The sequence below is a fragment of the Microcaecilia unicolor genome, chromosome 1, assembly GCF_901765095.1.
Source record: "Microcaecilia unicolor chromosome 1, aMicUni1.1, whole genome shotgun sequence".
Taxonomy (NCBI): Eukaryota; Metazoa; Chordata; class Amphibia; order Gymnophiona; family Siphonopidae; genus Microcaecilia; species Microcaecilia unicolor.
In genome coordinates, this window is record NC_044031.1 from 315,863,640 (window position 1) to 315,890,779 (window position 27,140).

Below are 27,140 nucleotides of genomic sequence, written 5' to 3' on the forward strand. Positions count from 1 at the left end.
GGCTCGCAAGAGCCGAGCAAAGTTAACAAGCGGCTCTTGTGAGCCGGTGCGAGCCGGCTCCAGCACACCACTGCTTCCAGTCCTTGAGGGCTGCCAATTATTAGGTTTTCAGTAAATCCCTAATGAATATGTAGTCCACCTCTTCAATGCTGCGTTCGGCACCTAACTCTTTCAGGAAATCCAGACTGCCCCAATTTGACTGCCCCTATCAGACTGACTGTTCACGTGTCCTTTAGATTGTAAGCTCTTTGAGCAGGGACTGTCCTTCTATGTTAAATTGTACAGCGCTGCGTAAACCTAGTAGCGCTTTAGAAATGTTAAGTAGTAGTATGTATACTATGCCACCCTCTGAGTAACCTAATTTCACTCTGGTTACAACCTATACTCACATAAGTTCTCAGTAACCACCCTTATTTTTGTTTCATAAATTATCTTTATTCTCAAAAAATCTTAATAATAATATATATAACCTATTATTAATATGTCTCCTTCAACCTTACTACCCTCATTCACACTTCATTCATACCTCACCCTCACTACCATTGCATCTCATTGTAAATATATTTTGTTGTCACAGTTTACAAAATTTTGTTACATTGCATCTTTCGCACTACCATAGCCCTTATGGGTGAAGGGGGCACCTATATGTGGGTACAGTTGGTTTCTGGTGAGTTTTGGAGTGCTCACAGTTTCCTCCACAAGAGTAACAGTTAGGGGAAGGTAAGAGACTGGATCCACCTGTCTGCAGTACACTGTACCCACCACTAGACTACTCCAGTGATCTGCATGCTAATCTGATGGACCTGAGTATAACATCTGAGGGTGGCACAGAGGCTGGCAAGTAGTGTTTTTCATCACATTTTTGGGGGGTGGGAGGGGGTTAGTGACCACTGGGGGAATAAGGGGAGGACATTCCTGATTCCCTCCAGTGGTCATCTGGTTATTTAGGGCACCTTTTTGTGCCTTATTCATTATAAAAACAAGTCTAGCTCAAAATGTCTAAGTTTTAGTTCTGGGCGTTTTTGTTTTGTTCCATTATGGCTAAAAACGTCTAAGTCTTAGGAATGCCCAAGTTCCACCCTGAACACACCCCTGTCACTTCCCCTTAAGATTTGGATGCACTTCTGAAGGATTTAAAACGTCTAAAAATAGGTTTCCAAAATGCTGATTTGGACGTTTTGGTGAGAAAAATGTCCAAATGCAGACTTATGCCATTTTTTGGACGTTTTTCTCTTTTGAACAGGAGCTTGAAAGTCACAATTACATATACACATATGAAGTCACACATGCTAATATTTGTACATGACATTGTATGATAATTAGAAAGAAAGCAATTGTTGTTCTATAGACCTAAGCATTTGAAGTTTAGGCTGTAGAGAGGAAAATAGTAAGAAACATCCACAGTCTCAGTTTTATAGATTAGGCATACAATTTTTGTGACAACACCATATGTCCTGTATATATTGCTCATGAATATTGCCTCTGCTGTGGGTTTCCATAATGAGATCAGCATATATCCACACTTGTGCTTTTATAAGCAGGCTTTCCATGGATTCTGATGTAATAAATAGAAATAAATCAAAACACAGAAAAGAAAATAAGATGATACCATTTTTATTGGACTAACTTAATACATCTTTTGATTAGCTTTTAAGTTAGTCCAATAAAAAAAGGTATCATATTTTCCTATGATTTGATTTATTTTTTATTTATTTTATTTATTGCACTTGTATCCCACATTTTCCCACCTATTTGCAGGCTCAATGTGGACTAACATGGCTACTACACCACTTTACTCTTGGATTCTGACAAACTGACTTTTACTTCATTCAATGGCACACACTCATGGTCAGAGACGTACTACACTTGGGCAAAATAAGTTTTTTTTTTTATTGTGCAAAAGTTAATAGGGCAATAGAAGGAGCCAATTTCACATGTTTGATTTGTAAATCTAGTGGAAAGACAAGAATTCTCTTTTTAAAATAGGCAATAATTCAAACTGCAAAGTAAAGCAGAAATCAGGCCCGCGTCATTGCAATAGAAATCAGATGGTCCCAAACACTAACACTTCAGGTCGCCACATCAGACTGCTATCATACAGAGGAGAGCCTCTTCTGATTTTCCTGTCACTGTTTTTATGATCCTCATGTGCCTTCTATTCCATTATCTAATCTAGGCCCCTCTAGCTGAAATTGTTTGGTGTATCATTTTTCAGACGTTACCAAAGCCTTTGAGCTCACAGCAAAAAATCTTCTACTAATTTGTTAAATTCTTCTGGGAAGCGCAAATGTAGATTATGTTTGCCTTCAGGCATCAGATACAACCTGAAAACCAAGAGAAACCCAGTCACAGGTCAAATTGGAAAACATAATGTAAAACACAATGTATTTTAAAATAAAATACAATTTTTTTTACTGTAAATAAATAGCTTGTAACAGCACCATGTCTATCGCCTGTTCAGCTGAGCCTGAGTTGATACGCAACATTTCAAATCGCTCAAGTGCAATATCTTAGGGCCCTGATTACTAAGGCGCGATAGCGTTTTCAGCATGCACTAACCATGAAGATACCCATCGGAATATTATAGGCATCTACACAGCACATGCTAAAAACACTAGCGTGCCTCCAGCGAGGCTTCGTAAACAGGGCCATTATACTCTTAAACCTATAAGTCTATAACTAGCTCATCTTTCCTCAAATACTCTTTAAAAAAAAAAAAGGCTTTAAACCCCTCCTAAAACCCAGCACATCATGGTATGAATGTAACTTTGTGGGGAAGGCATTCCGCAGCCAGGGCACCACCCCTATGAACAATTCTGGCAGGCTCATGTTTCACTTCTACGATCAAAAGGATCAACAATGTCAGCTCCTAAATTGATCTCAATTTTCTTTTTTTTAAATTAGATTATTGAAAAGAATACATAAGGAAAATGGTGACCGACCAGCCCACTTCTAGGAGAGAATCAAGCCTATATAATCTTGAATTAAAAGTGAAAACAAAAGTGTGGAATAACCTGCTCACAAAAACATACCAAAAAATATAATACTCCATACCCCTCAGAAAACAAACAAACAATGAATTCACTTTTTGTTTCATCCAGAAAAATGTGTCTAATTCTGCAGGATCAGTGAAAATATAACATTTCCCCTGAAAAAGTAAATATACATTTGCATAGAAGTTAAAAAAAATGTCTTGGTCAATATTCAAACTGATCTAACCAGCCAGAAATGGCTGCTGACTGGTTAAATTGCTTAGTCTGGGCTTTCTGCTGATTTTCAGTGGCACTTAAGCGGTTGGGAGAAGATTCAATATATATGGCGCCTAAAAACCTGGTGCTGAAATCAGTGCCGACTAAGTGTATTCTATAATCGACGCCTAGATTTAGGCACAGTATGTACAATACATTTAGTTGATACCTCGGCGTCTAAATCTACACCAACGAAAACTTGGCATAAATCCCTGCGCATAGATTTAGGCACACTGGGCCATATCGGTACTATGTAAGCCACATTGAGCCTGCAAATAGGTGGGAAAATGTGGGATACAAATGTAACAAATAAATAAATAAATATTCTGTAACTACGTGCATAAATTTCAGAATGCCCATGAAATGCCAATTTCCTTACCCACAACCACATCCATTTTTGCCTGCGTGCATTAGAAATTTGGCGCACTATGTTACCGAATATGCTTAGTGAGTTGTGCGCGTAAATTCTAATCAGTGCCAATTAGAGCTCATTATTGCTTAAGTGCTGTTATCAGGGCTCATTAGCTTGTTAACCTTATTAAATTACACACATTGTTATAGAATCCACGCCAATTTCGATGTGGATCTCTAGGCACGCTTTATAGAATTCGGGGGTTAGTGCCCAAGTGAAAGCTGGCTTTTTGGGGGGCTTTCTGGGGGCAGAGACAGCACTTAACTGACCAGGGGAACCGCATAAATGGGACCACATAAAACACACTCCTATATTTATGTAGAAACCCGTGGCCGATTCTGAATATCGACTTAAGCGGCCATGTGTTTAGCCAGCTCCGCATAAACTGGATATTCGGTGCTGAAGCCCAGACATGGTCTGGCATTGAATATCCATGAATAACACTGGCAGTGGTCAGCAAAACACTGCCCACTGCCAGCTGAATATTTACTCCATTGGTCTCAAAATTAAAAACTTGGAATTTTAAAGCCATAAAAGCCCTCCTACACATCTTAGTTTTTGCAACATCAGGGAATATTTGAAACCTAGAACCATATAAACTATCCTTTTTAAGAAAAAAAATTTCATAATCAAATTGTTCTCTCATGCACAAAAGTTACTAAGGGGTCCTTTTGCAAAGGTGCACTAGAATTTTTAGTGTGCACTAAAAATAAACATGCACTAAACAGAGACAGCCACATACTTCTACGGGTGTCTCTAGCATTTAGCACGTGCTAATCAGTGTGCACTAAAACCGCTAGCACGCCTTTGTAAAAGACCCCCTTTGAATGGGCTGTGTTGGCAATGCCGCACAGAAGCCGCTAGCGCGGCTTAGTAAACTGACCCCTAGGCCTTGTAGTAATAGTATGTTTAGAATTCTATTGATCTCAAATTTCAAGATGGTTGATAGCATTTCACCTTATTTATTTTAAATATTTTGGGTGCCATGTCAAGCATGCATTTAAATATCAAATATCAAAACTAAAAAGTAAAACAGCACCCAAAAAAAGATGGGGAGCCAATGGAGCTATAAAATAATATGCTCCTCTTTTTTGCTCCTGAATTGATGGTGAAGGTTGACTCTTAGTTGCCATAGTAACATTATGTGATCTGATTCAGCAAAACATCCTAACAAAACAAAAAAAAGACCTGCGCTGTCCATGATCATACTGTGCTCAATATAACAAACACATACTGATCTGAAATCCTGTGTGTATATGCTTGGCAGCAGACCATAATATCACTATACAGCAAAGAAGGTTTCCATGTCTTGTTTGGTTTGTTATGATGGCACTGGGGACAGCAGTCTGTAAAGCCCAATGGACTTCAGCAAGGTATATGGTTAGGGCAGAGAAACAAAAGATTAGTATTTGCACTTAGAGTAATATTTCACCTTTGGCTGTTACAAAAATAGAAATGATAAAAGGCTGTGAAGCCTAAGTATAAACTCATAAATTACAGTGCTTTGTAAAAGTTTTCACACCCTCAAATATTTTAAAAAACATACAAAATACAGTTCAAATCACATTTCACCGATTCACACAACATACTCTACGCTTCCAACATGAAGGAACAATTGTAGAAATATTCAAAAAGAATAAGAACTCAAAAATTCTTGATTGCATAAGACTTCACAACCTTTGTCACAGCAAACCCAAATTATCTCTGGTTCCAATTTCTTTAACAAAGCCTATGATAAGCTACATGGACCCCACCTATGTCCAGTCACAATACTCATGGATAAAGGATCAAGCTGTTGTATGAATTTGAAGCAAAGATCTAAACATGCTGAAAATGAAGCTTCTGAAAAAACTAAGGGATAAAATTGCAATAAGAACATTTCAGCGTCTTTCAATATCTCTTTTGGGGTACTGTCAGGGCCATCATTCTGAACTGGAAACAAGTTTGGCATGATGAAGATGCTGCCTCAGTCAGGCTGCCCCTCCTAGGTCAGTAGCTGCTGAGGAAGGCCACTGTGAGGCATAAGATTACTTTGAAAGAATTACAGAGGTTTCTGGCTGAGACTAGGGAAAATGTTGACTGATAACTATTTTATGATTGCTCCATGAAATATGGTTTGTATGGGAGTGTGGCAGGAAAGGAGCCACTACTGAAGAAAAGCCATATGATGTGACACCCAGTGGTACAGCTACTAAAGTGTGCTAGTAAATGGGCTTAGCGTGTACCAGGGGCGTAGCTATGGGGGGCCACGGGGGCCTGGGCCCCTGCAAATTTCATCCAGGCCCCTGGTTTGGCTGGCGGGGGTCCCCAACCTCCACCAGCCAAAGCCTTCCTCAGTGCCGGTCTCCGGCGCAGCCGTGTTCGCTGCCCTGCTCTTCTTTCTTCTTGCTCCTCCTGTGCACGTTGACGCTCCTTGGAGCATCAGCATGCACAGGAGGAGCAAGAAGAAGAGCAGGGCAGCGAATGCGGCTGCGCCAGAGACCTGTGCTGAAGAAGACTTCAGCTGGTGGAGGTTGGGGACCCCTGCCAGCAAAGGTATTTGTTTGTGAGGGGAAGCGGCAAGGGGCGAGGCGGCACTCAAAATGTGCCCCCAACCTCTGGCCCCCTCCCACCGTGCGGTCTGGTTTCCTAAAGGACAAGTCCATAGACCGCTACTAAATGGACTTGGGAAAAATCCACAATTTCAGGAATAACTTGATTAAAATGTTTGTACGTTTGGGTAGCTTGCCAGGTGCCCTTGACCTGGATTGGCCGCTGTCAGGGACAGGATGCTGGGCTCAATGGACCTTTGGTCTTTTCCCAGTATGGCATTACTTATGTACTTATGGCTATGCCACTGGCATGTGCTAACAGAGGACTTTCCCGCGCACTAAGCCCATTTCAAGCACATCCAGGAAATATGGCAATTTCCAGTATTTCTCTTTCAGGTTGTGTGCTAAAGTTCACATTAGCATGTGTAACCTGAAAAACATTGATGGGGGAGCCCTTACTGCCTTTTATTTAGACAGCACTAAGATCGCCTTTGTTATGGATGCGCTAGCCAGTTAGTGTGTGGTAATCAGAAAGCGCTAGATGGATAGTTTGTCCATGCTCATTCTCTGCCTCTATACATCCCTCCAGAAAAGAAATACAAAAAACCCCCCACGCACTTAGCACGTACAAACATGTTACTTACCATAAAATGCTTTAACCTGCGTTGCAGACACTCTACTGTAATTGGATGTTGGCGTCATGTTTTGAAAGAAACGCCGGAAAAAAGAATTTGTCAGATGGAATGTGTTAGCCAAAAGCTCTTATAAATACAATGAATGACACACAATAATGTAGCTAAAAAAGCTTACTTAAAATTAAAAAACATATATATATTTTGTACTTATAAACAGTCTAGTAGCGACATGATTATAAATGTAAGGAGATACTGAAAACTAAAAATACAACAAATCAAGGCTGTGGCTGTAGATAAAAAACGGAATAGGTGCTAGTGTGTTAAAAAAAATGAAGCGCTTACCTCCTCTCTTGTTAAATTGCCGAGTAACAAATGACGTGCTGTGAGCTGATAAGGATGATGCAAAATGGTGATGTCGAGATAGTGTCAGTTAAATAGGCTGAAAGAAAGGACATGATGTGTATCCAAAAAATGTTAATAAGAGGACATGACGTACGTATTTGTGTATATGTGACGTACTTATTGAGTGATTGTTGTAGATGACGGCATGTTACCGAAAGAAAAGAATATTCTAGAAAAATAAAGACTGTGCTGGTAAAGAAAGTTATATGAATGAACCAGTGCTAGCGCATATAAATCAAATGCATTTGTATTAGTGTGTATGTGACTTGCTTAGTGAGTGATTGTAGTAAATGTCAGCTTATTGCCAAATGTAAAAATTAACACTAATAAATATATTCAGTAATATCCATACCTTCAGTATGTCACATCATGCGTTCCACATGTTTACAACTCAAATGTTTTATCTTATTATATGTTATAATACATTTAACCAACAACATGTAATTGTAATCATATTATTTATTTACCCATGCATCTCTAAACCATATACAATATATATTTATGTCTGTTTTTCATGTAGATTGATCAAGACCCCTGAGGCACGCCTTAGAGCCGAAACACGGCCGTGTCGGGTCATTTTTTAGTATTTTCAATAAAAAGACTTCTTTGTTATCCTCCTTGGATTGTCCTCACTCCTTTTTTTTTTTTTTTTTGCGTCTCACGATTCCTTGAGGTCCTTTTTTCCTCCTTTTTGGTTGTTTTATTATGGAACAGTCTTTACCATCCCCTTCCTCTTAGTGTGAGGCATGACAATGAAGAAAAAAGAAGGATGAAGCAAAGTTCCAGCTCAGCAGGAAGCTCAATCGCTGCAGGGTATCCAGTCGCCATTTTGACAGGAAGATTGAGATTTCAGACATTTACAACAAAAGAAAAAGGCATAGACAAAATGCTACAAAAAATATAGTACGAACATAAGATAAAAAAGAAATATAAATAGGAGTCCACTCAGAATTATTTCAATATATTAGTGAAAGGTATACATTGCCAAAAATTTCACTGCATCACTTGCCATTTTCACTTCCACATAAACTCAATGTGAGATCTGCAAATGTTTTCTATGTTTTAGATACTTAGCTAGGTATCCCCTGTTCAAATATAAAAATACCACCTTGAAAGAAAATGATGTTCATCAGCCACTCCTCCTTTCTTGGGTGCTTTGCTCTTTCTAATGTAAAGACTGCCTATGGAGCTTGCGACTACAATAGCAACACAGCTAATAAATGTATCACTAAGGGGTCCTTTTACTAAGCTGTGGGAAAAAGGGCCCTGCGATAGCAGTGGGGGCCATTTTCCCACGCACCAGGGCCCTTTTTACCACAGTGGGTAAAAAGTCCCTAAAAAACGATCATGTGGTAAGAGTACTCTTACCATGTGGCCATGCAGGGGGGAAAACTTACCACCACCCATTCAGGTTGCAGTAAGGACTCCAGCGGTAACCGGGCAGCGTGCGGTGATGCCCGATTAGCGCGGGTTAGCGCCGCACTATTAAATCAAAAAACATTTCCCCACATGCCAGAAAGCCTTGGCCCCATCCCCTAGCTCATTTCCCCTTGCCCTGTACCCCTCCATTCCCTCATTTACCCTCATTCAGGCTTAATGGCAACATTTTACTTTAAGCTGTCTCCTCCCTTCTCTTTTCAGGCTCAGATTCTTGCGCTTGGAACAGTACAGTTTAAAGACTGACAGTATGGACTGGAAGCAGATGCAGCTTAAAGCAGGGTGCTGCCGGGATCGCAGTGGTGGACATAGACACAGCCATCACTGATGACACGCTGGCCCTCTGTCTCTTGCAGTAATACCACAAAGAATGGGGATCTCTTCAGAAGGGCTCGATTTTGTGGTCCTCCCATAGGATCACAGGAGGCTGGTGGCTCTGGTTGTACATTGTAGCTTTGACCCAATTTTCTCCCAGATAGTTACTTATTGGATTACTGAACGACCTTTCCACTCTCACCTGTTGGATATACCCAAGTTAGCTAGTTAAATATATTTACAGAAAACAACAAAAACAAATCTAACCCACATAATATCTTCTAACAAAACCTTTATGGTACAGTTTTCCTGACCAAATTGGACAAACATTGATCATTTCAATTTGAAAAAATTACTGTTTTTCACCCACTGGGTTTCCTTATGGAGTTCTGAAGTCAAAACACTACTGACCTTGCAATGGGGGACACCCTTTCTGCTTTTAAGTGCTTTGATGCGTAGTCAGCATTTATTGTTGCTAATAGCAACCAGGATTTGCTCTGCAGCTGGCACTATTAGAAATTCAACTTAATTCCCAGTCTTCAGAATCCACTCAAAGAGAACAGATAATAGGCTACAGTGCGGTATGCTGGTTAGGTGATCCTTGTCAGGCAACACTGCAGACAACAGTATGTTTTGGCATGCAGATATTTGCTTTCACTTCCAACAGTCTCTACAGAGTAACTTCTCTTCTTTACTCTGTCACTTTCATAAATCTCAAAAATTAAATGAAAATCACTTTGTCCTTCAGTAATTATAATTTGCAATAAATGGTGCCTTTCATCAAACAGTATCCTAATATGCTTCTCTACCACAACATTTCAAAAACACACAAAAAAAAACCCTGGCCTTCATGTATGTTGTCTTACAGACGACACCACATGATCCCATATCGTCAATCTTAATTAAGAAATTTGATGTATTCTTTGTTTCATTTCTTCGCCTCCTGCCTTGAACATAGCATTGCACCCTCTATTTGGAAGATTGTCTACATCAGGGCCGCCGAGAGACAAAGCTGGGCCCGGGGCAAACCATCTTAAGGGCCCCCCCCCCCCCCCCCCCGGTGCAGCATACAAGTCAAAATTTTGATAATATTTATATAATTTAATATATTGTAGTAATTATATAGAATACTTAAACAGACTGTGGTTGTATTCTAGTGGAGGAATGCTTTGCAAGCTTTTTTGTTGGCAAATGTTTCTATGACAGTGTCAAAGTTCATGCGTCTTCCTAATTCAGCCTCAATGGCAAGCAATCCTAAACTACTGAGTCTCTGCTGCCCCATTGTTGATCGAAGCACACTTTTTACTCTTTTCAAGGTGCTGAATAATCATTCAGCTTGAGACACAGATGCTGGTAGTGTACAAAATATGCGTAAAGCAATACAGACATTAGGAAACAGTGAGGACAGATTCAAACACTTTAATTTGTTCAATAGTTCAAGTGGCTCCATTGGGTCATTTCCAATATTGGCTGCGTGAATTGCTTTTAAGTGTTTTATTTCTTCAGACAATGCTGAAGAAGAAACATCAATGCTGTATTTGGTGCAAAAGGTTCTAACCTTTGCCTCTATTTCTTCATCAGATAAAAGCAGATACATCCAAAGGAAGCTGAATGTTTCATGAAGTTTCACACATGCATTATATCGCACCATTACATTTGCAATAACACAATCAATCAAAACATCAAAAATACATTTTTTTGAAACATTCTTCACAATCACTTTCATTTACCTCTGATATATTTGATTGATGTGGTTCATCGGCCATTCTTTTTATTTTCCTAATTCTAATTTGTGGAAATTCCGTGTTGAAACCTACATTTCCAGCAACCAGTTTGCTTTCTTTCAAAATTGCACTCCAATTTTCTCTAATAACTTTCAAGTTTGATACTAAGTTCCGAATGTTTTTTATTTCAATTTCAAATGAACATTTCTTTGCTTGCAACACTTTGTTGTGGTAATCTATTTCCGTCAAAATCTTAAGCCAGAGAGAGCACATAAGGACACATTGAAATGATTTCAGATATGTCTGCAGTCCGTCAATTTCAAATACGGTCTCAGGTCTAAGGTTTAGATTTTCCATTTCTTCAAGTGCATTCAAACTACCTGGCAGATGTGCAGCTATAGGACGTATGCTTTCAACCCTTGCAGACCAATGGGTGTCCAACATTCTGTGCAATGAACCAGTGATATTTTTCATAAGTATTTCTCATCTTTGAGGACTTGAGACAAATAAGGAATATAATCTGCACTATGGTTCACAAAATCATCTACAGCGAAGCACCGGGATACATGACAGACTTGATCGACCTACCAACCAAAAACACAACTGCATCAGCTCGAAAGTACCTAAACCTCAACTGCAAAGGACTAAAATACAAATCTACTTACGCATCCAGTTTTTCCTACATCAGCATACAACTGTGGAACGCTCTACCAAAAGCTGTGAAAACCACATACGATCACCTCCAATTCAGGAAAAAACTAAAAACTCACCTGTTTCAAAAGGCATACCCTCCCGACCCAACATAAATGCCTGAACTATGCGACACCACAACACTACAGTTCGTAATGATCACCAAACAATTCCTTCTGTTCTTGTTCTCCTTCATGTGGTCCCATCACATGAACCCTTATGTGGTTCCCACCACATGAACCTTTTCCTACCATAACTTAACCTAGTATTTGTATTTGTTTATTCCGGGAGTCTACCAACACCTCTCTGGCACCATGTAAGCCACATTGAGCCTGCAAACAGGTGGGAAAATGTGGGGTACAAATGTAACAAATAAATAAATAACTTTTCAACAACTCCAAAAAATGTTACAGCCTGAATACTACATTCTGTTGCATGGACTCCACACAAATTTAGACTGTGGCAAGCACAAGGTGAAAACTCAGCCAACTGATTTATTCTTAATCTGTGAGCTTTAGCACCATTGTAAGCTCCACTCATGTTGCTACCGTTGTCATACCCCTGACCCCGACACTCGGAAATTGGAATCTTGTGTTTGCTGAGAACTTCAATGATTAGATTGGCAATGTCTTCACCTGTCTTTTTATTGCAGTTTACAAACTCAAGAAATATCTCTTCAATCTCATATAATCCAGTTTCCTCCTTCAAAAAAACATATTTTAAGATGAAACTAGTTTGTTCTATGTGAGCAGAATTGGGAGTGGCATCAACAATGATAGACTATTTTGCTGAATATCTTTCCATTAAAGTTGTTTTTCCAACTTGATCAGCACAGCACTCAATAAACTCATTCTGTACGTCAGCTGATAGTGAACTTGCAACCAAGAATGAGCTTCTTGTTGTAATTCTCTCACTTTCTTGAGATGATGCTCTAAAAGAGAATCATAGCGACTTAAGAACTCCAGAATGCCAAGAAAATTTCCATTATTTGGATCTCCAATTACATTACTGTCTCCTCTAAATGCTAGACCTCTCTCTGCTAAGAAAAATGTAATATCAAGAAGTCTCCGGAGTATCTGTTTCCACAAATACGCTTTACTTTCTATACCTTTCTGCAAATGATGCTCAATGTTTCGACTAGTTTTCAGACCAGATTCAAGCGTGCGGCACAAGACATACCATTTTTTGTGTTCTGAACTTTCCTGATGTTCTGGAACTTTCTTAAGCTTCTCCATTTAAGTTTTTTTTGGAAGCCAAAAACTGATGACAATATGGGACGAACATTTTGACAGACAGTTGAGAAAAAGGCGACAAGAAAAACAGTACAATGCCTGTTTTGCTGTACTCCACACTAGCCAGTCCCTTGGTACAATTTCCCCATTTTGTAGCTTAATTTCGAGAATTGGTGTTGGGAACTGCCGATTTTCCGAATCTCTAGGGAATTCACAAATATGGGGGTGAGGCTGAGGACCTCTCTCTACTGCTTCTTCTATTTCTTGTTTTGTGAGACTTTCTTTTTTAAGAGTTCCTACATCAAATGTATTGGTATCAATGCTTATATTCAGCGAAGTAGCAGATTGAGCTTGTCCTTCATCAGCCGGACTTTGTAACTCACTTTCAAATGACACTTGCGCCTCTGTTTCTTCTCTTAACGGTGCTGTTGATGATCTACTTGGCATGCGAGAATCGTCTTGAACCTTCTGTATTGAAAATGAAAATCCTAAGCTCTGAAGTGACTGCTGGCCCTTTTTAGCTTCTTCATCACGTTTTTTTCTTCTCTCAACGTTTTTCAGATCCTGATTTATGATGATAACTCATGTTGATGATATTACCTTTTGGCAAAACTGAGAGAGAAATAGAAGGCAGTAGATTGAAAGCTGTGCACAGTTTTACTTTTTTTTCCCCATTCAATACCCTAACGTAACATGTCCGCATACATGAACGAACTAGATCCAGCAAGCTTTCCTATTTTTATTCATATCACCACTAAATCATAGCAACTTAACAATTCTAGAATGCCAAAAAAATTTCCATTATTTGGATCTCCATTACTATCTCCTCTAAATGCTAGACCTCTCTGTCTGCTAAGAAAAATGTACCATCAAGAAGTCTCCAGAGTATCTGTTTCCACAAATAAGCTTTACCCTCTATATACCATCATCAAATACTCATGTATTTCCAGCATGCACAGCAGGAGCAGTCAGTCATTTCAGATTCCATAAGCCATGCCTAAAATAAGGAGCCAATCAAACGCCCATAAATACAGAATAGCAATAGCATTATAGCTGCACTTACTTACACATGTAATTGATGCCATTAATTGGCTGTTGCCCGTTACCTGCATAATCAATGTGTATCCTTACTAAGTGGTATATAATATGAGGGGGGGAGGGAGGGAGGGAGGGAGTGGGGCACATTGGAACACCAGTCTTTCTAGTAAATGAAAATAAATGGCACAGGCAGCTCCTTGTGACTCTGGGCAAGTCACTTAACCCTCCATTGCCCCAGGTACAAATAAGTACCTGTATACAATATGTAAGCCGCATTGAGCCTGCCATGAGTGGGAAAGCGCGGGGTACAAATGTAACAAAAAAAATTACCTTACAAAAAAAACAATTCTGGTTTGTCTGCTGACTCTGCTCACTCTTTCCTCTGGTGACCTGCTGTGCTGGTGTGTCGGTGTCCTGGCTGGCTCCTGGACTTGCTCCACCACCTGTCCTGGACTACTCCTGGCCTAGCAGCAGGGAGGGACTTGAGGAGGAGACTTGGTGGGTAAGGGTTGGTGCAAGTGCACTGCCTGGGAGAGGGAGACCACCACCATCTGCTGCAGCAGCAGCAGGATTATAATTTTTCCAGGCCGGCACCCAACAGCCCTGCATGCACCACTCTATTAGGCAGCTATTTCTCTCAACAGCTCGCGGGGCCAGAAAGAGCCGCCAGTCAGACTGCCAAGCGTCAACCCCCACACGATGCGACCCGGAGGAAAAAGCAGCAGGCACGAGCCCCGCCCACCCCGAAGCGCAGCCACCACCACGTGTCATCGTTTATTGTTAGGGTAGGTAGGGACCGCCCAGGCTGGCCACACTGTCCACACGGCATGCACCCAAAGAAGGAGCAGGAACTCAGTGACTCACGAGCAAACGGAGGAAAACCATTTGCGCTGCAGCCTGTTTTTTTTTATTTTTATAAATTTTAAGTTGTTTAACAAGACATACTTGTACAGAAAAGTTCAGTTATAAAGCAACATAATAATGTAAAGAATTTTTAGGAAAAAGATAATTTTTTAACTTCACATAAGTCCACAATGTGGATCCAAGATACCTAAATAAATGGAGAAATATAAAGGAATATCATCAAATTTAAATAAAGAAAATCCAGACGTATACAGATTTACATTATTAATTATCCAGAGTTTTCAAGTTGTTAATATTTCCCAATTATTGTCTGGCTGTTATGAAAGCCTCCAGTTGAGAAGGATCGTAATAAACATATTTCTGTGATTGGTAACCGATCAAACATTTGCAAGGATATTTAAGGAAAACTGAAGCGCTTAATTGAAGTGCTTGTGATTTTAATTGAAGAAATTTCTGACATCTTTTTTGAGTATCCCTCGAAACATCCGCATAAATTCAGACTCTACATCCTTTAAATGTCTTTTCTTTATTTCGAAAGAACAGTCTCAAAATCCAGATTTTGTCTGAAGTCAAGGCCACAGTAGCCACCAGAGTTGTTGTTGGTAGTTGTTCTATGTCTGATGTTTCTAGCAAAGCTGAAACGTCTAAAGCCTGATTTTCCTGAGATTGTCGGTTCTCTTCACCCTTAATAGGAAGGTAATACACCTGGGAAAATGGAGGAATATTCTCTTCCCCCAGCTCCAAAACGTCTTTAAGATACATTTTTAACATCTCACGAGGAGAAACTGTTTTCTGGAAGGGAAAATTAATAAAACGCAAATTGTTACTATTTGAGAAGTTCTCAAATATTTCAATTTTCCTTCTGAGATTCGTCAAATCCTTAATTATACTATTTTGTACTTGTTGAATCTGTTGTATATCCTTTTCTTGGTTAAGGACCTTTTCATTTAAAGCTTTTATTTCACCTTCAGTTTCTTTCAAATTCCCTTTTAAGGATTCTAATTCTTCTGACACTTTTTTAACCTGGGGCATATAACTTTAGCAAAATCCGCTATTAATGTCCAAAGATTATCTAAAGTCACTTCTTTAGGCTTATTTAAAAAAAACCAGCAAATTGATTGATCTGTACCTCAGATTGTTGAGAGAGGAAATGTCGGAGGCCTGACATTCAGTCGACAATGCCATCTCTGCAGTGTCTTGAGGAGTTTGAAAGCTCCCAATCTCCCCTAAAAGATCTTGTTGTACCTCCCATCCTACATTTCCTGTATCTACCAGGACTGAGGACACCGCTATAGGGGAACTGCTTCCTCGTGGCTGTAGGGGAGGAACTCTTGCGTCAGGGCTCAAGGTGATTTCCAGCCATAAGTTCCGCTCCGTGTCTCCAACTACCCTGGATGGAACAAGCGGGCCAGCTCCCGACTGTCCTAAATCTGGAGTCCGCTGAAGATATGAAATATGAATAAAAATAGTACTTACCGCCTCTAAACCTCAGATGTTACAGCCAGGTTCATTACAGCAGCATCCACATCCCAGGAATAGTCTAGTGGTTGGGTGAAGTGCACTGTAGACAGGTGGACCCTGGCCCAAACCTCCCTCTACCTGTTACATATCTGGTGGAAATTGAGACCTCTAAAACTCACCAGAAACCCACTGTACCCATGTATAGGTTCCTCTTCACCTATAAGGGCTACTGTAGTGGTATATAGTTAGGGATAATGGGTTTTGGAGGGCTCAGCAGACAAGATAAGGGAGCAACGGTGAGATGTGTAACTGAAAGCATTTATGTGAAGTCCACAACAGTGCCCCCAGTCTACTAAAATTGCTGGCTGCTCCTACATCCCAATGACTTGACTTTCTATATTTTTCACTTGTATGGTTTTTTTTTTTTTCAAAAATGGCCTGAAAAGATAAATGCACAGAGCACAAAAAGTTGTTACAAATGGTATTTTTGATTTAAAAAAAAGATACGTGTTTTGAAAATGGTCATGTTTTCTATTCGGATTTGGGACGTTTAGCGCAAAACTCTACTCACAATGTAACTATAATCATGTTATAACTTATTGTACTTCCATCGTTACAATGTATTGTAAGTCACACTAAGCCCGCAAATAGGTGGGAAAATGTGGGATACAAAAACAATAAAATAAATAAATAAACATCCAAATTCCAACTTAGATGTCATATTGAAAATGCCCCTCCACGTGTGCCTCCAGGAGAGGGTTGAGAAACTGATCCAGATACAAGATAACAAACCGGTCATTACAGCAGGAAATTTGAAAGTGGAAATTTCTCCTGTTAACTCTGATTAACCAGACAAACCTTTTGAAGAGTTGATACCTTTCCATTATTACACAAATTCTGTTATTATTTTTTAAACGTATTTTTGCATTTTCTAACCACCATGCTGAACTGAATCCAACAGAAAGGAAATAAAATGGGTATTTGCGGCAGGAAGTTAAAGGGGGTTGAAATGGATTCTAACCCCTCCCCCCTTACTGCAACCCTATGTAGTCTACCTACAAACTATCTGTAGCTCATACTTTAGGGTCTGTCAGTATATTGAACCCTGAACCCAGTGACCACGAATGACTTGGGTCACTTCCTAAACTGCACAGTCAAAAATACTGAATTTGGGACCCTCAAAACTCTTGACACCCATAAGTAATGCAAATTACGAAAAAATTACATATAGAAGATGAAAAATGGTTGCCGTTTTCTTTTTACTCAGCAGGAAAACTGTAAAGTTGATTAGTTATAAGGAATAGAATTTGTCAACATGAGATTACTGGTTCTAACACAGCTTAGCATGGTTTGAGGGCCTTACCGTGAATCCTTAATGTGTTTGTGCAGGAATTCTGCATGAAAGGATGGAACCATAGCATCTTTTAGCCCATGCATTATGAGTGTTGGACATGCAATGGTAGGCAGCAAATGTCGACAAATGTTACCTGTAATGAATCAGCATAAAGGTTACAATTTGAGATTCAGTCAATCAAGGGATGACTTTCAAAATATACATACATACAAATGGATGGGGAGAATAAGCTGCAGATGTAACTGAATCACCTATATGAAAGTGGCAGAAGACCTTCCATGACCTCAAAGTACAAATAACCTTCAAGACTTGCCAACAGCTAGTCAAGGCAACATGGGGGAAAACAAAGCAATTATAATGGCCTGGACTGAAAGCTCCTTATTAGCTGTCTCTCTAGAGAATGTCTGTTCATCAGCCCAGGGATGTGCCTCATATTCAGATGCTAAATTATGGTATTTCATACTGTTGTTTATACTTGTTTCTATCAAACTTTACAAAATACAGCTCCAAGATTATTGTGCAATGCCCCAAAGTTCGAAAGAGCCACCTTTTTATTGATAAGATTGCACTGGCTCTCTGTATACTCTCACTGTTACCTTAAGATGTGTACATTAGTATTTAGAACTGTATCCAAGTTAGCCCCTAAATATTTGAATCACTTGGAGGAAGTGACGTCACGGTGCTTGATGGCCGCTTGAATTCTTAGCTCCTCACTCTTCCCCCAGAATTTTGCTAACTTTGGCCGCTTTCCAGCGAGATAAAGTGAGTGCCCGACAGGGGAACAGCAGTGGGAGTCATGAGCAAATCGGGGGCCGCTTCCAGAAGGGACGGCGAGCGCCACTCCGCTCGACAACAGGGAAGGGGCTTGCAGCGCCACGTGTCGCCGGCAGGGCCTTCAGGGTCCGATTCGGAATCGGCACTTTCTCATGCAGAACAGCGGGACCAGAGTCCCAAACAGCGAGCTTCCCATAGCTTAGCGAAAAGTTTGGAAGCAATCCGGGCAGAAATACAATCGTCTAAGGAGGAGATCCTGGAAAGGATCGATGCCATGAATGCGGATATTCGTGAGCTTGGAGGCAGAGTAGAAGAATTGGAGGCTCGCATCGACGACCAAGGGGAGCAGCTTAGCACTGTGGAAACAAGGCTTACCCAGGTGTTTGCAGCTTGCGACGATCTTCAGTACAAGATTGATGATCTGGAGAATCGCGGCCGCCGTAAGAATCTCCGTTTTAGAGGAGTTCCGGAGGCGCGAGATGGCGAAGACGTTCCCGCCATTGTGAGTCTTTTGTGTGGTAAGCTGATGGGAGCCGAGTTGGATCCTCGTGAAATTGCTATAGAACGTGCACATAGGGCCTTGAAAAAACAACAGGATAATCGCCCTCGTGATATAATTGCCAGATTTGCTTCATATACTTTCAAAGAAAAAGTTTTGCAAAGTGCTCGTCAGTTGGGCACAGTGGAATACAACGAGGCTCGTGTGGGGGTGTTCCAGGACCTCTCGCTATTCACGCTGGCGCAAAGAAGAGCTATGAAGCCAGCACTCGACATTCTAATTAAAGAAAAGATTTCCTATCGTTGGGCTTTCCCCTTCGCGCTCTGTTTTACTGTTAAAGGTGCAGCATGTCGGGTGAGACAGTTGGCGGAGGCTTGGAAGAAGCTACATGAAGCAGGTTTGACGCAGCATGCCTCACCTCCTGTGGAACTCGCGTCTGATACTAGGGAGAAATTGCAACGATGGAAATGTGTTTCTCGTAGGGGGAAGTGAACAGTACTATCAATCTGAAGTTCTTTATTCTGTGACTTTTCTGTTAGCAAGGCTTGTGGGTGCTCTAACACATGGACTTATCATATGTTGTTTCCCCCCTTTTCCCTCCCCCCCCCTTTTTTTTTTTTTTTTTAGTTTCGCTTGATGTTTTCATAATCTGTTTTAGATAACGTGTTTGGGGTGGGGGGAAGAAGGGGTATGGGAGACTGTTTAGATAGCTTTATAGGAGGGAGGGGGCTTGTGTGGAGTGAGTGGGGGGGTTTTAATACTTTGTATGATTGCTGTTATAGAGTGGGCTTGAAGTACACGTAATGGGGAGGATGTTGAGTGAGACTTTAAGGTTGGGTTAGCTTAAATGCTAGGATTGGTGTGTGTGAGGCGGTTTAAGTGTTAAGATATGCGGGGGTGAGTGGGGGGGGGGTGGTTTGAGTGTGCCTTGGGGTACTGTGGCTCCTTGCTCCATTTTCCTAGGCAGGAGGACAAGTTGGGTTCTCTGCCTGGTGGTAGTGGTCAGGGGGGGGGGACTTGGGGGGGAGGGGAGGAGGAAGGGGGTATGGCAGAAGGCGGGGGGGGGGATTCCTCCTCGTCGGAGGCTTTTGTTTTGGCTGGGTCCGGGGGGCTCCTACTGTTCCTGTTGCTCTCACTTTGCTAGTTCCACATGTTCTTTGCAGTTGCTTTGCTTGGCAGCGAGTAGAACATACTCATGAGTAAAGCCTTAAAGTTTTTGTCTTATAACGTCAAAGGCCTTAATTCGCCTCAAAAACGCCAAAAAGTTTTCAGGGAATTGGTGCATCTGGGATCTCATGTGGTGTTCCTCCAGGAGACTCACCTGCGAAGGGATCATGAGCGGTACCTGACCTCGCCTCATTACCCGACGGTTTTTTGCGCTTCTGCCTCTGATGGCTCTAAAAAAAGGGGAGTTGCGATATTGTTACACTCGTCTCTGCAGGTCCAAGTGGGCAGGGTGCAGAGGGATACAGAGGGGCGATTTTTGTCTGTACATCTTACAATTGATAATGAGGCTCTTAATCTGGTTTCCTTATATGTTCCGAACGAGGGACAAGTAGGATTTATCAAGAGGATAGTGGGTCGTATCATTTCTTGTCCTTCGGGTAAGTTGATTGTCGGGGGGGACTTTAATGCTACTTTACATCCGGACCTTGATAGGTCGGGTCAGTCATCTGCAGTGGATAGTCAATTATCTAAAGCCTTTAATCAGTTTGTGCGAGATATTGGAGTAGTTGATGCATGGCGGGTCATACATCCACGAGTTCGGGATTACTCGTTTTTTTCCCATTCCCACGATACTTATTCGCGAATTGACTATGTGTTGCTGGACATTTCATTAACTCATGCTGGATGGGAGGCGGACATTGGTACTTGCACTCTTTCGGACCATGCTCCAGTTTGGACCTGCTTACCCTCTCTTGGGAAGGAGGATAGGGATAGGAGGTGGACCTTAAATACCACCCTATTGAGAGACGAAGAGATAATTGGGGGCTACAGACAGCTCTTCAAGGAGTATATAGAGCTTAATATTAATTCGGGCCCAGCCTTGGGAGTGGTCTGGGATGCCTTGAAGGCTGTTTCACGGGGGTATTTCTTACAGAAGGCAGGCTCTAGGGCTAGGCAACAGCGGGCTGAGGTGGCGGGGTGCTTGTCCCGTTTATCAACTCTTTCAGACCAGCACAAGACTTCACATTCGGTGGACACATTAAGAGAGATTCAGGGTCTTCGTTTAAAATTAGATCACATTTATTCCACTCAATTGCAATTTGTTAATGCCAGGTATCAGTGCTCCCAATACGTTCAGGCCAACAAACCCAGTAGGGCTTTAGCAATCAAGTTGGCACAGCGAAAAATCGATCGCACTATTTTGAAAGTTGGGGATGGCAGGGGTGGATATGTGTCTTCCTCGGGAAAGATACGTCAGCGCTTCCAGGAGTTCTACCAAGAGCTGTACTCCTCTGATATTAATCCGTCTATGGAGGAGATGAGTAACTTTCTCTTGGTCCACTCCCTTCCGCAACTATCTGTGGCTCAGCAAGAAGGTTTGGACGGTCAGGTCACTGTGGAGGAAGTATCGCGGGTTATTAAAGCTTTGCCATCTGGGAAATCACCGGGTCTCGATGGCCTGCCTAACGAATTTTACAAGACCTTCCGGGGGGAGATGGCCCCTCTGCTGACCGAGCTTATTAATGCAGTTTTATCGGGAGAGGACTTTCCTTCTTCCATGCGGGAAGCTTGGATTGCGGTGCTCCCAAAGCCTGGTAAGGACAAGACGGAATGTGCATCCTACCGTCCAATTTCTATATTAAACTCTGATGTAAAGATCATAGCGAAGGTGTTAGCCAATCGACTAGCAAAGGTCTTGCCCTATTTAATACATCCAGATCAGGTAGGCTTTGTCCCTGGCAGACAAGCTATGGATAATGTTCGTCGGATGGTCCATCTGATCCATATATCAAAGAAGAATAAACTCCCGGTCTGCTTGTTGGGCCTGGATGCAGAGAAGGCCTTTGACCGTGTTCATTGGCCTTTCATGCTCTAAGTTTTAGATAGGTTTGGGGTGGGGCCGGGGTTTCGCAGGTGGGTGGAGGCTCTTTATCATCTCCCGAGCGCGTGTGTCCGTATAAACGGTGGCAATTCGCAGGGGTTTTCACTTTACCGTGGTACTCGACAGGGGTGCCCACTATCCCCGATGTTGTTTGCCTTGGTGATGGAGCCTCTGGCGGTTTCTATCCGTTTGGATCCCAACATAACAGGAATTGTGGTGGGTCATCAGGAGTATAAATTAGCCCTTTTCGCGGATGACGTCATGCTCTCTTTGACTAGGCCCTTGCTTTCCCTCCCGAACCTTATGCAGAAGTTGAGCGCTTACTCCAAGGTTTCGGGGTTTAAATTAAATTTGAGTAAAACTGAGGCCTTGGCTATGGGGATTGCGTCTCCGGTTTTGGACTCTTTAAAAGCAAATTTTTCTTTTCGTTGGGTTACAAAAGGTCTCAAATACTTGGGGGTTACCATTACGCCTGGGCTCGAGAACTTGTTCTCGGCCAATTACCCTCCTTTGTTAACATCCATCTATAAGGACCTGGATAGGTGGGAGAATATTGATTTATCCTGGTTAGGCAGGATTGCTTCGCTAAAGATGAATGTTTTGCCTAGATTATTATATATCTTTCAGGTATTACCGTTGCGGATTTCCAGGAGCTACTTATCCAAGTTGCAGGATCGGTTGATTCGGTTTGTCTGGTCCAATAAGCGTCCACGCCTGCCTCGGGCGTTGCTGTATGGGGCACGGAAGAAGGGAGGGTTGGGCGTTCCTAATATCTTGTGGTATTATAAGGCTGCTCAGGCACGATCGGCCCTTGAGTGGTTTCAGGCTCACCCTCAAAAGTTGTGGGTACATATGGAGCAGGCCGAGATAGGGCCTCGCTCTCTTCGCTCCTTGATATGGCTTCCTAATAGGTTTAGAGGCTTGGGCGGCGATCTGAGTCCTTCCATCGGGTCCACCTTTTATTACTGGGATGGCCTTTTCACTAAGTCTGAGGGGAGGCTTTCTCGGTTCTCGCCTATAGCTAATAACCCGCTTTTTTCTCCTGGGCTTCAGCCCGGGCCTTTTACTCGCTGGGCCTCCCTGGGATTGGTGTCTTGGGGCCAGCTTTTTGAAGATGAGCGCTTGATTTCATTTGACTCACTCAGGGAACAGTTTTCGCTTTTGCCCCAAGACCAGTTTGCGTATACACAGCTACGACATTTTCTGTCTTCTCGAGAGATTCGCTCGATAGTATTGCGAGATGATTCTTTTCTTGAAGATCTTTGCGAAGATTCCCGGACTACCAGAGGTCTCATTACTTGCCTTTATTCTCACCTGAGTCAGCAACTTCGCCCCAGCTTACTTCATAGGGAGCGCTGGCACCAAGAGCTAGGGGTTACCTTTGACGAGGCTGATTGGGCGGTATGGGAGAACGGCTGGGCGAGGGTATCGATAGCTGTTCCCTTTCAGGAAAATGTGCTAAAAGTGCTTTATAGATGGTACTTGACACCTGCGAGGCTGCGCCACATGTTCCCGGATGCATCTCCCTTGTGTTGGCGAGGATGCGGCCAGAGAGGAACTATGGGTCATATTTGGTGGTCTTGCCCAAAAGTTAGGGCATATTGGAAATCTATCCAATATAGATTACAACGCTGGTTCCAGAGGCCGGTTAAGTGGTCTCCGGAATATTTTCTTTTTTCTAAAAAACCACCAGGCCTTACCAAATCTCAGGGGCTATTGACCAGGCAGGCCATGTTGGCGGCGAGAGTGGTGTTGGCAACACATTGGAAGTCTCCCGAGGTCCCTTCAAAAGTGCGTTGGCTGAACAAGCTGTGGTATATTTGTGAGCGGGAGAGACTTCGCTCTGAGCAAAGTCGTACTGTGGCGAAGTGGGAGATCTTGTGGGAGCCCTTCCTGAAGAACTGTTCTTGTTAACAGGCCCGGCGGGGTGGAGGTGGGGGAATGAGGAGATGACAAGGTTAGTGGGGGTTTTGATGCTCTGAGGGGTGTGGGGGGTTGAGGGGGGGGGGTGGACTTTGTGGGTAAGGGTTGTGGGGATATTCCTAAAACTGTTGAAAAAGTTGAAGATACTGATTGTTTAGGGTATCTTGTTGACATTTGGTATCAAATATTTTCCTCGGGCTGAGGAGATAAGTCCTCGTTGGATCTCATGTACTGATTTTGTTCGATGGTTTTTGCTGATGTTTGTACATTTGTCAATGTTCAATAAAATCTTCCAGAAATTAAAAAAAAATATTTGAATCACTTTATAACACTCCTTCCAGTTAAAAGGACGACTTGAATTAATACTCATTTGTTATTACATTTTCCATTAGTGAAAGGATTAAGGGCCCTGTTTACTAAGGCGCGTTAGCATTTCTAAAGCGCCTACAATTAGAACACGCACTAACCATGTAGGTGCCTATAGGGATATTGAAGGCGCATACACAGTTAACATGCATTAAAAATGTTAACGTGCCTATAACGCAACTTAGTAAACAGGACCCTAAAATACCAAAGACATTTCTTTTCAGCACTTTCATACCAGGCTGTAAAATGATGGAATTCTTTACCTTATGAAATAAGATCTGAAAGTTGTTGTTTCAGCTTTAGGAGAAAGCTGAAAGCTGTTTTATTTAGGAAATTCCTGAACTTATAATTAATATCAACTAATGTAGTAGTAAATATTGTTTTGTAATTCCCAGATATGTCTATCTCTTTCTTTTGCAATCTGCTCTGAACAATTCTGTTGCAGTGGAATATAAAAATCTCTATTGTATTGTCATATACTTTGATCTCACTGCAGCTTTGACATGCATGCTGTTCGGGAGGTTTTTTTTTCATGTCTTGATTAAAAGCACTGTGTGTTCAGCTACTTCATCACAATTGCATCATCCTTGCTACTCATTTCCACGTTGGGTTACCATCGGACAGTTGCCTCCTCCTGCTCATTTTATGCTCCCTACTGGCATTGCATCTGTAGTAGCTTTCCCCAAGTGCCCTCCCAGTCTTGCAATTCTGAGTAAAATCTCCAAAGTGCTCAGGACCACAACATGATTCAGTTATGCAAAAACCAGAATAGAAAGGCTGTATTTTATTTAGGCAAGTTTTAGGCTAATCAGCCCTCTTGAGCTAACAGCCAAAGTGTAATTAGCTCCATACCCTCTTGTTATTCTTTTGATAGAAGAGCCAAAATTGAACTATATATTATTTGCATCTGCTCTGTAATTCCCTCTCCTCCCCCCCACCCCATACTCTTAAACCTTCCCCACTTGTAGCACTGGCATGAGAACAAAAATTCTCCTACCAAGAACCTAGGTCCATGACTAGTCACCCCAACCACATCTTGGTACAAGTACAGTGGGGGAAATAAGTATTTGATCCCTTGCTGATTTTGTAAGTTTGCCCACTGACAAAGACATGAGCAGCCCATAATTGAAGGGTAGGTTATTGGTAACAGTGAGAGATAGCACATCACAAATTAAATCCGGAAAATCACATTGTGGAAAGTATATGAATTTATTTGCATTCTGCAGAGGGAAATAAGTATTTAATCCCTCTGGCAAACAAGACCTAATACTTGGTGGCAAAACCCTTGTTGGCAAGCACAGCGGTCAGACGTCTTCTGTAGTTGATGATGAGGTTTGCACACATGTCAGGAGGAATTTTGGTCCACTCCTCTTTGCAGATCATCTCTAAATCATTAAGAGTTCTGGGCTGTCGCTTGGCAACTCGCAGCTTCAGCTCCCTCCATAAGTTTTCAATGGGATTAAGGTCTGGTGACTGGCTAGGCCACTCCATGACCCTAATGTGCTTCTTCCTGAGCCACTCCTTTGTTGCCTTGGCTGTATGTTTTGGGTCATTGTCGTGCTGGAAGACCCAGCCACGACCCATTTTTAAGGCCCTGGCGGAGGGAAGGAGGTTGTCACTCAGAATTGTACGGTACATGGCCCCATCCATTCTCCCATTGATGCGGTGAAGTAGTCCTGTGCCCTTAGCAGAGAAACACCCCCAAAACATAACATTTCCACCTCCATGCTTGACAGTGGGGACGGTGTTCTTTGGGTCATAGGCAGCATTTCTCTTCCTCCAAACACGGCGAGTTGAGTTCATGCCAAAGAGCTCAATTTTTGTCTCATCTGACCACAGCACCTTCTCCCAATCACTCTCGGCATCATCCAGGTGTTCACTGGCAAACTTCAGACGGGCCGTCACATGTGCCTTCCGGAGCAGGGGGACCTTGCGGGCACTGCAGGATTGCAATCCGTTATGTCGTAATGTGTTACCAATGGTTTTCGTGGTGACAGTGGTCCCAGCTGCCTTGAGATCATTGACAAGTTCCCCCCTTGTAGTTGTAGGCTGATTTCTAATCTTCCTCATGATCAAGGATACCCCACGAGGTGAGATTTTGCGTGGAGCCCCAGATCTTTGTCGATTGACAGTCATTTTGTACTTCTTCCATTTTCTTACTATGGCACCAACAGTTGTCTCCTTCTCGCCCAGCGTCTTACTGATGGTTTTGTAGCCCATTCCAGCCTTGTGCAGGTGTATGATCTTGTCCCTGACATCCTTAGACAGCTCCTTGCTCTTGGCCATTTGTAGAGGTTAGAGTCTGACTGATTCACTGAGTCTGTGGACAGGTGTCTTTCATACAGGTGACCATTGCCGACAGCTGTCTGTCATGCAGGTAACGAGTTGATTTGGAGCATCTACCTGGTCTGTAGGGGCCAGATCTCTTACTGGTTGGTGGGGGATCAAATACTTATTTCCCTCTGCAGAATGCAAATAAATTCATATACTTTCCACAATGTGATTTTCCGGATTTAATTTGTGATGTGCTATCTCTCACTGTTACCAATAACCTACCCTTCAATTATGGGCTGCTCATGTCTTTGTCAGTGGGCAAACTTACAAAATCAGCAAGGGATCAAATACTTATTTCCCCCACTGTATGTCTTTGATCAAATGTCTTTCTATTGCTAAAGGACAATAATTTCTCCTAAGCAACTCTTAATTTATGGGGAAATGGCCTTGAACACAGTTCCATCACTACTTAGATACCGGAGCCAGAGCAGCAGAGGTGATGTGCTCCAGCTCCTCCCTTTCAGGTACACTGCAGGGAAGTATAGGGGAGGGAGTAAGTCTGGAGCACAGCAAAGTCACTTTCAGACCCTCTTCTTCTGTTGCTCCTGCCCCTGGTCTTTCCACTTCTATGGCTCCATAGATGCACTTCTTTTTTTTGTCTACAAATTAAGCTCTGCTCCTGAAAAAAAAAAAAAACAGCTCACACATGCAGGATGCCACCTTCTGTGAACTCAACAGACATGTTTACTAGAGCTTTTCAGGAATTTTCTACAGATATCCGAGTATCCATGGTAATTCTCAAACTCTGAGAACACCCAGTGCACCTCACTTTGTTTTCTGCAGTGGACATCAGATGTGCTTCACCTCACCAGCAGCTACTTCCTCACTTTGATTAGGTTTCCATAGCTGTTC

The 27,140-nt window shown here is 42.1% G+C and overlaps 1 protein-coding gene across 1 annotated transcript in view; it reads right to left on the reverse strand.

The window, feature by feature from the left end:
- Positions 1 to 1,871: 1,871 nt before the first annotated feature.
- The window catches only part of BPHL (biphenyl hydrolase like), a 105,743-nt gene continuing 80,474 nt past the window's right edge, over positions 1,872 to 27,140 (reverse strand). Inside the window, exons 6-7 of the mRNA XM_030208600.1 lie at positions 17,353 to 17,476; positions 1,872 to 2,324 (exon numbers count right to left, since the gene is read on the reverse strand). Coding sequence (XP_030064460.1) covers positions 2,237 to 2,324; positions 17,353 to 17,476 — 212 coding nt within the window. The 3' untranslated portion in view covers positions 1,872 to 2,236. The remainder of the gene's footprint in view (positions 2,325 to 17,352; positions 17,477 to 27,140) is intronic.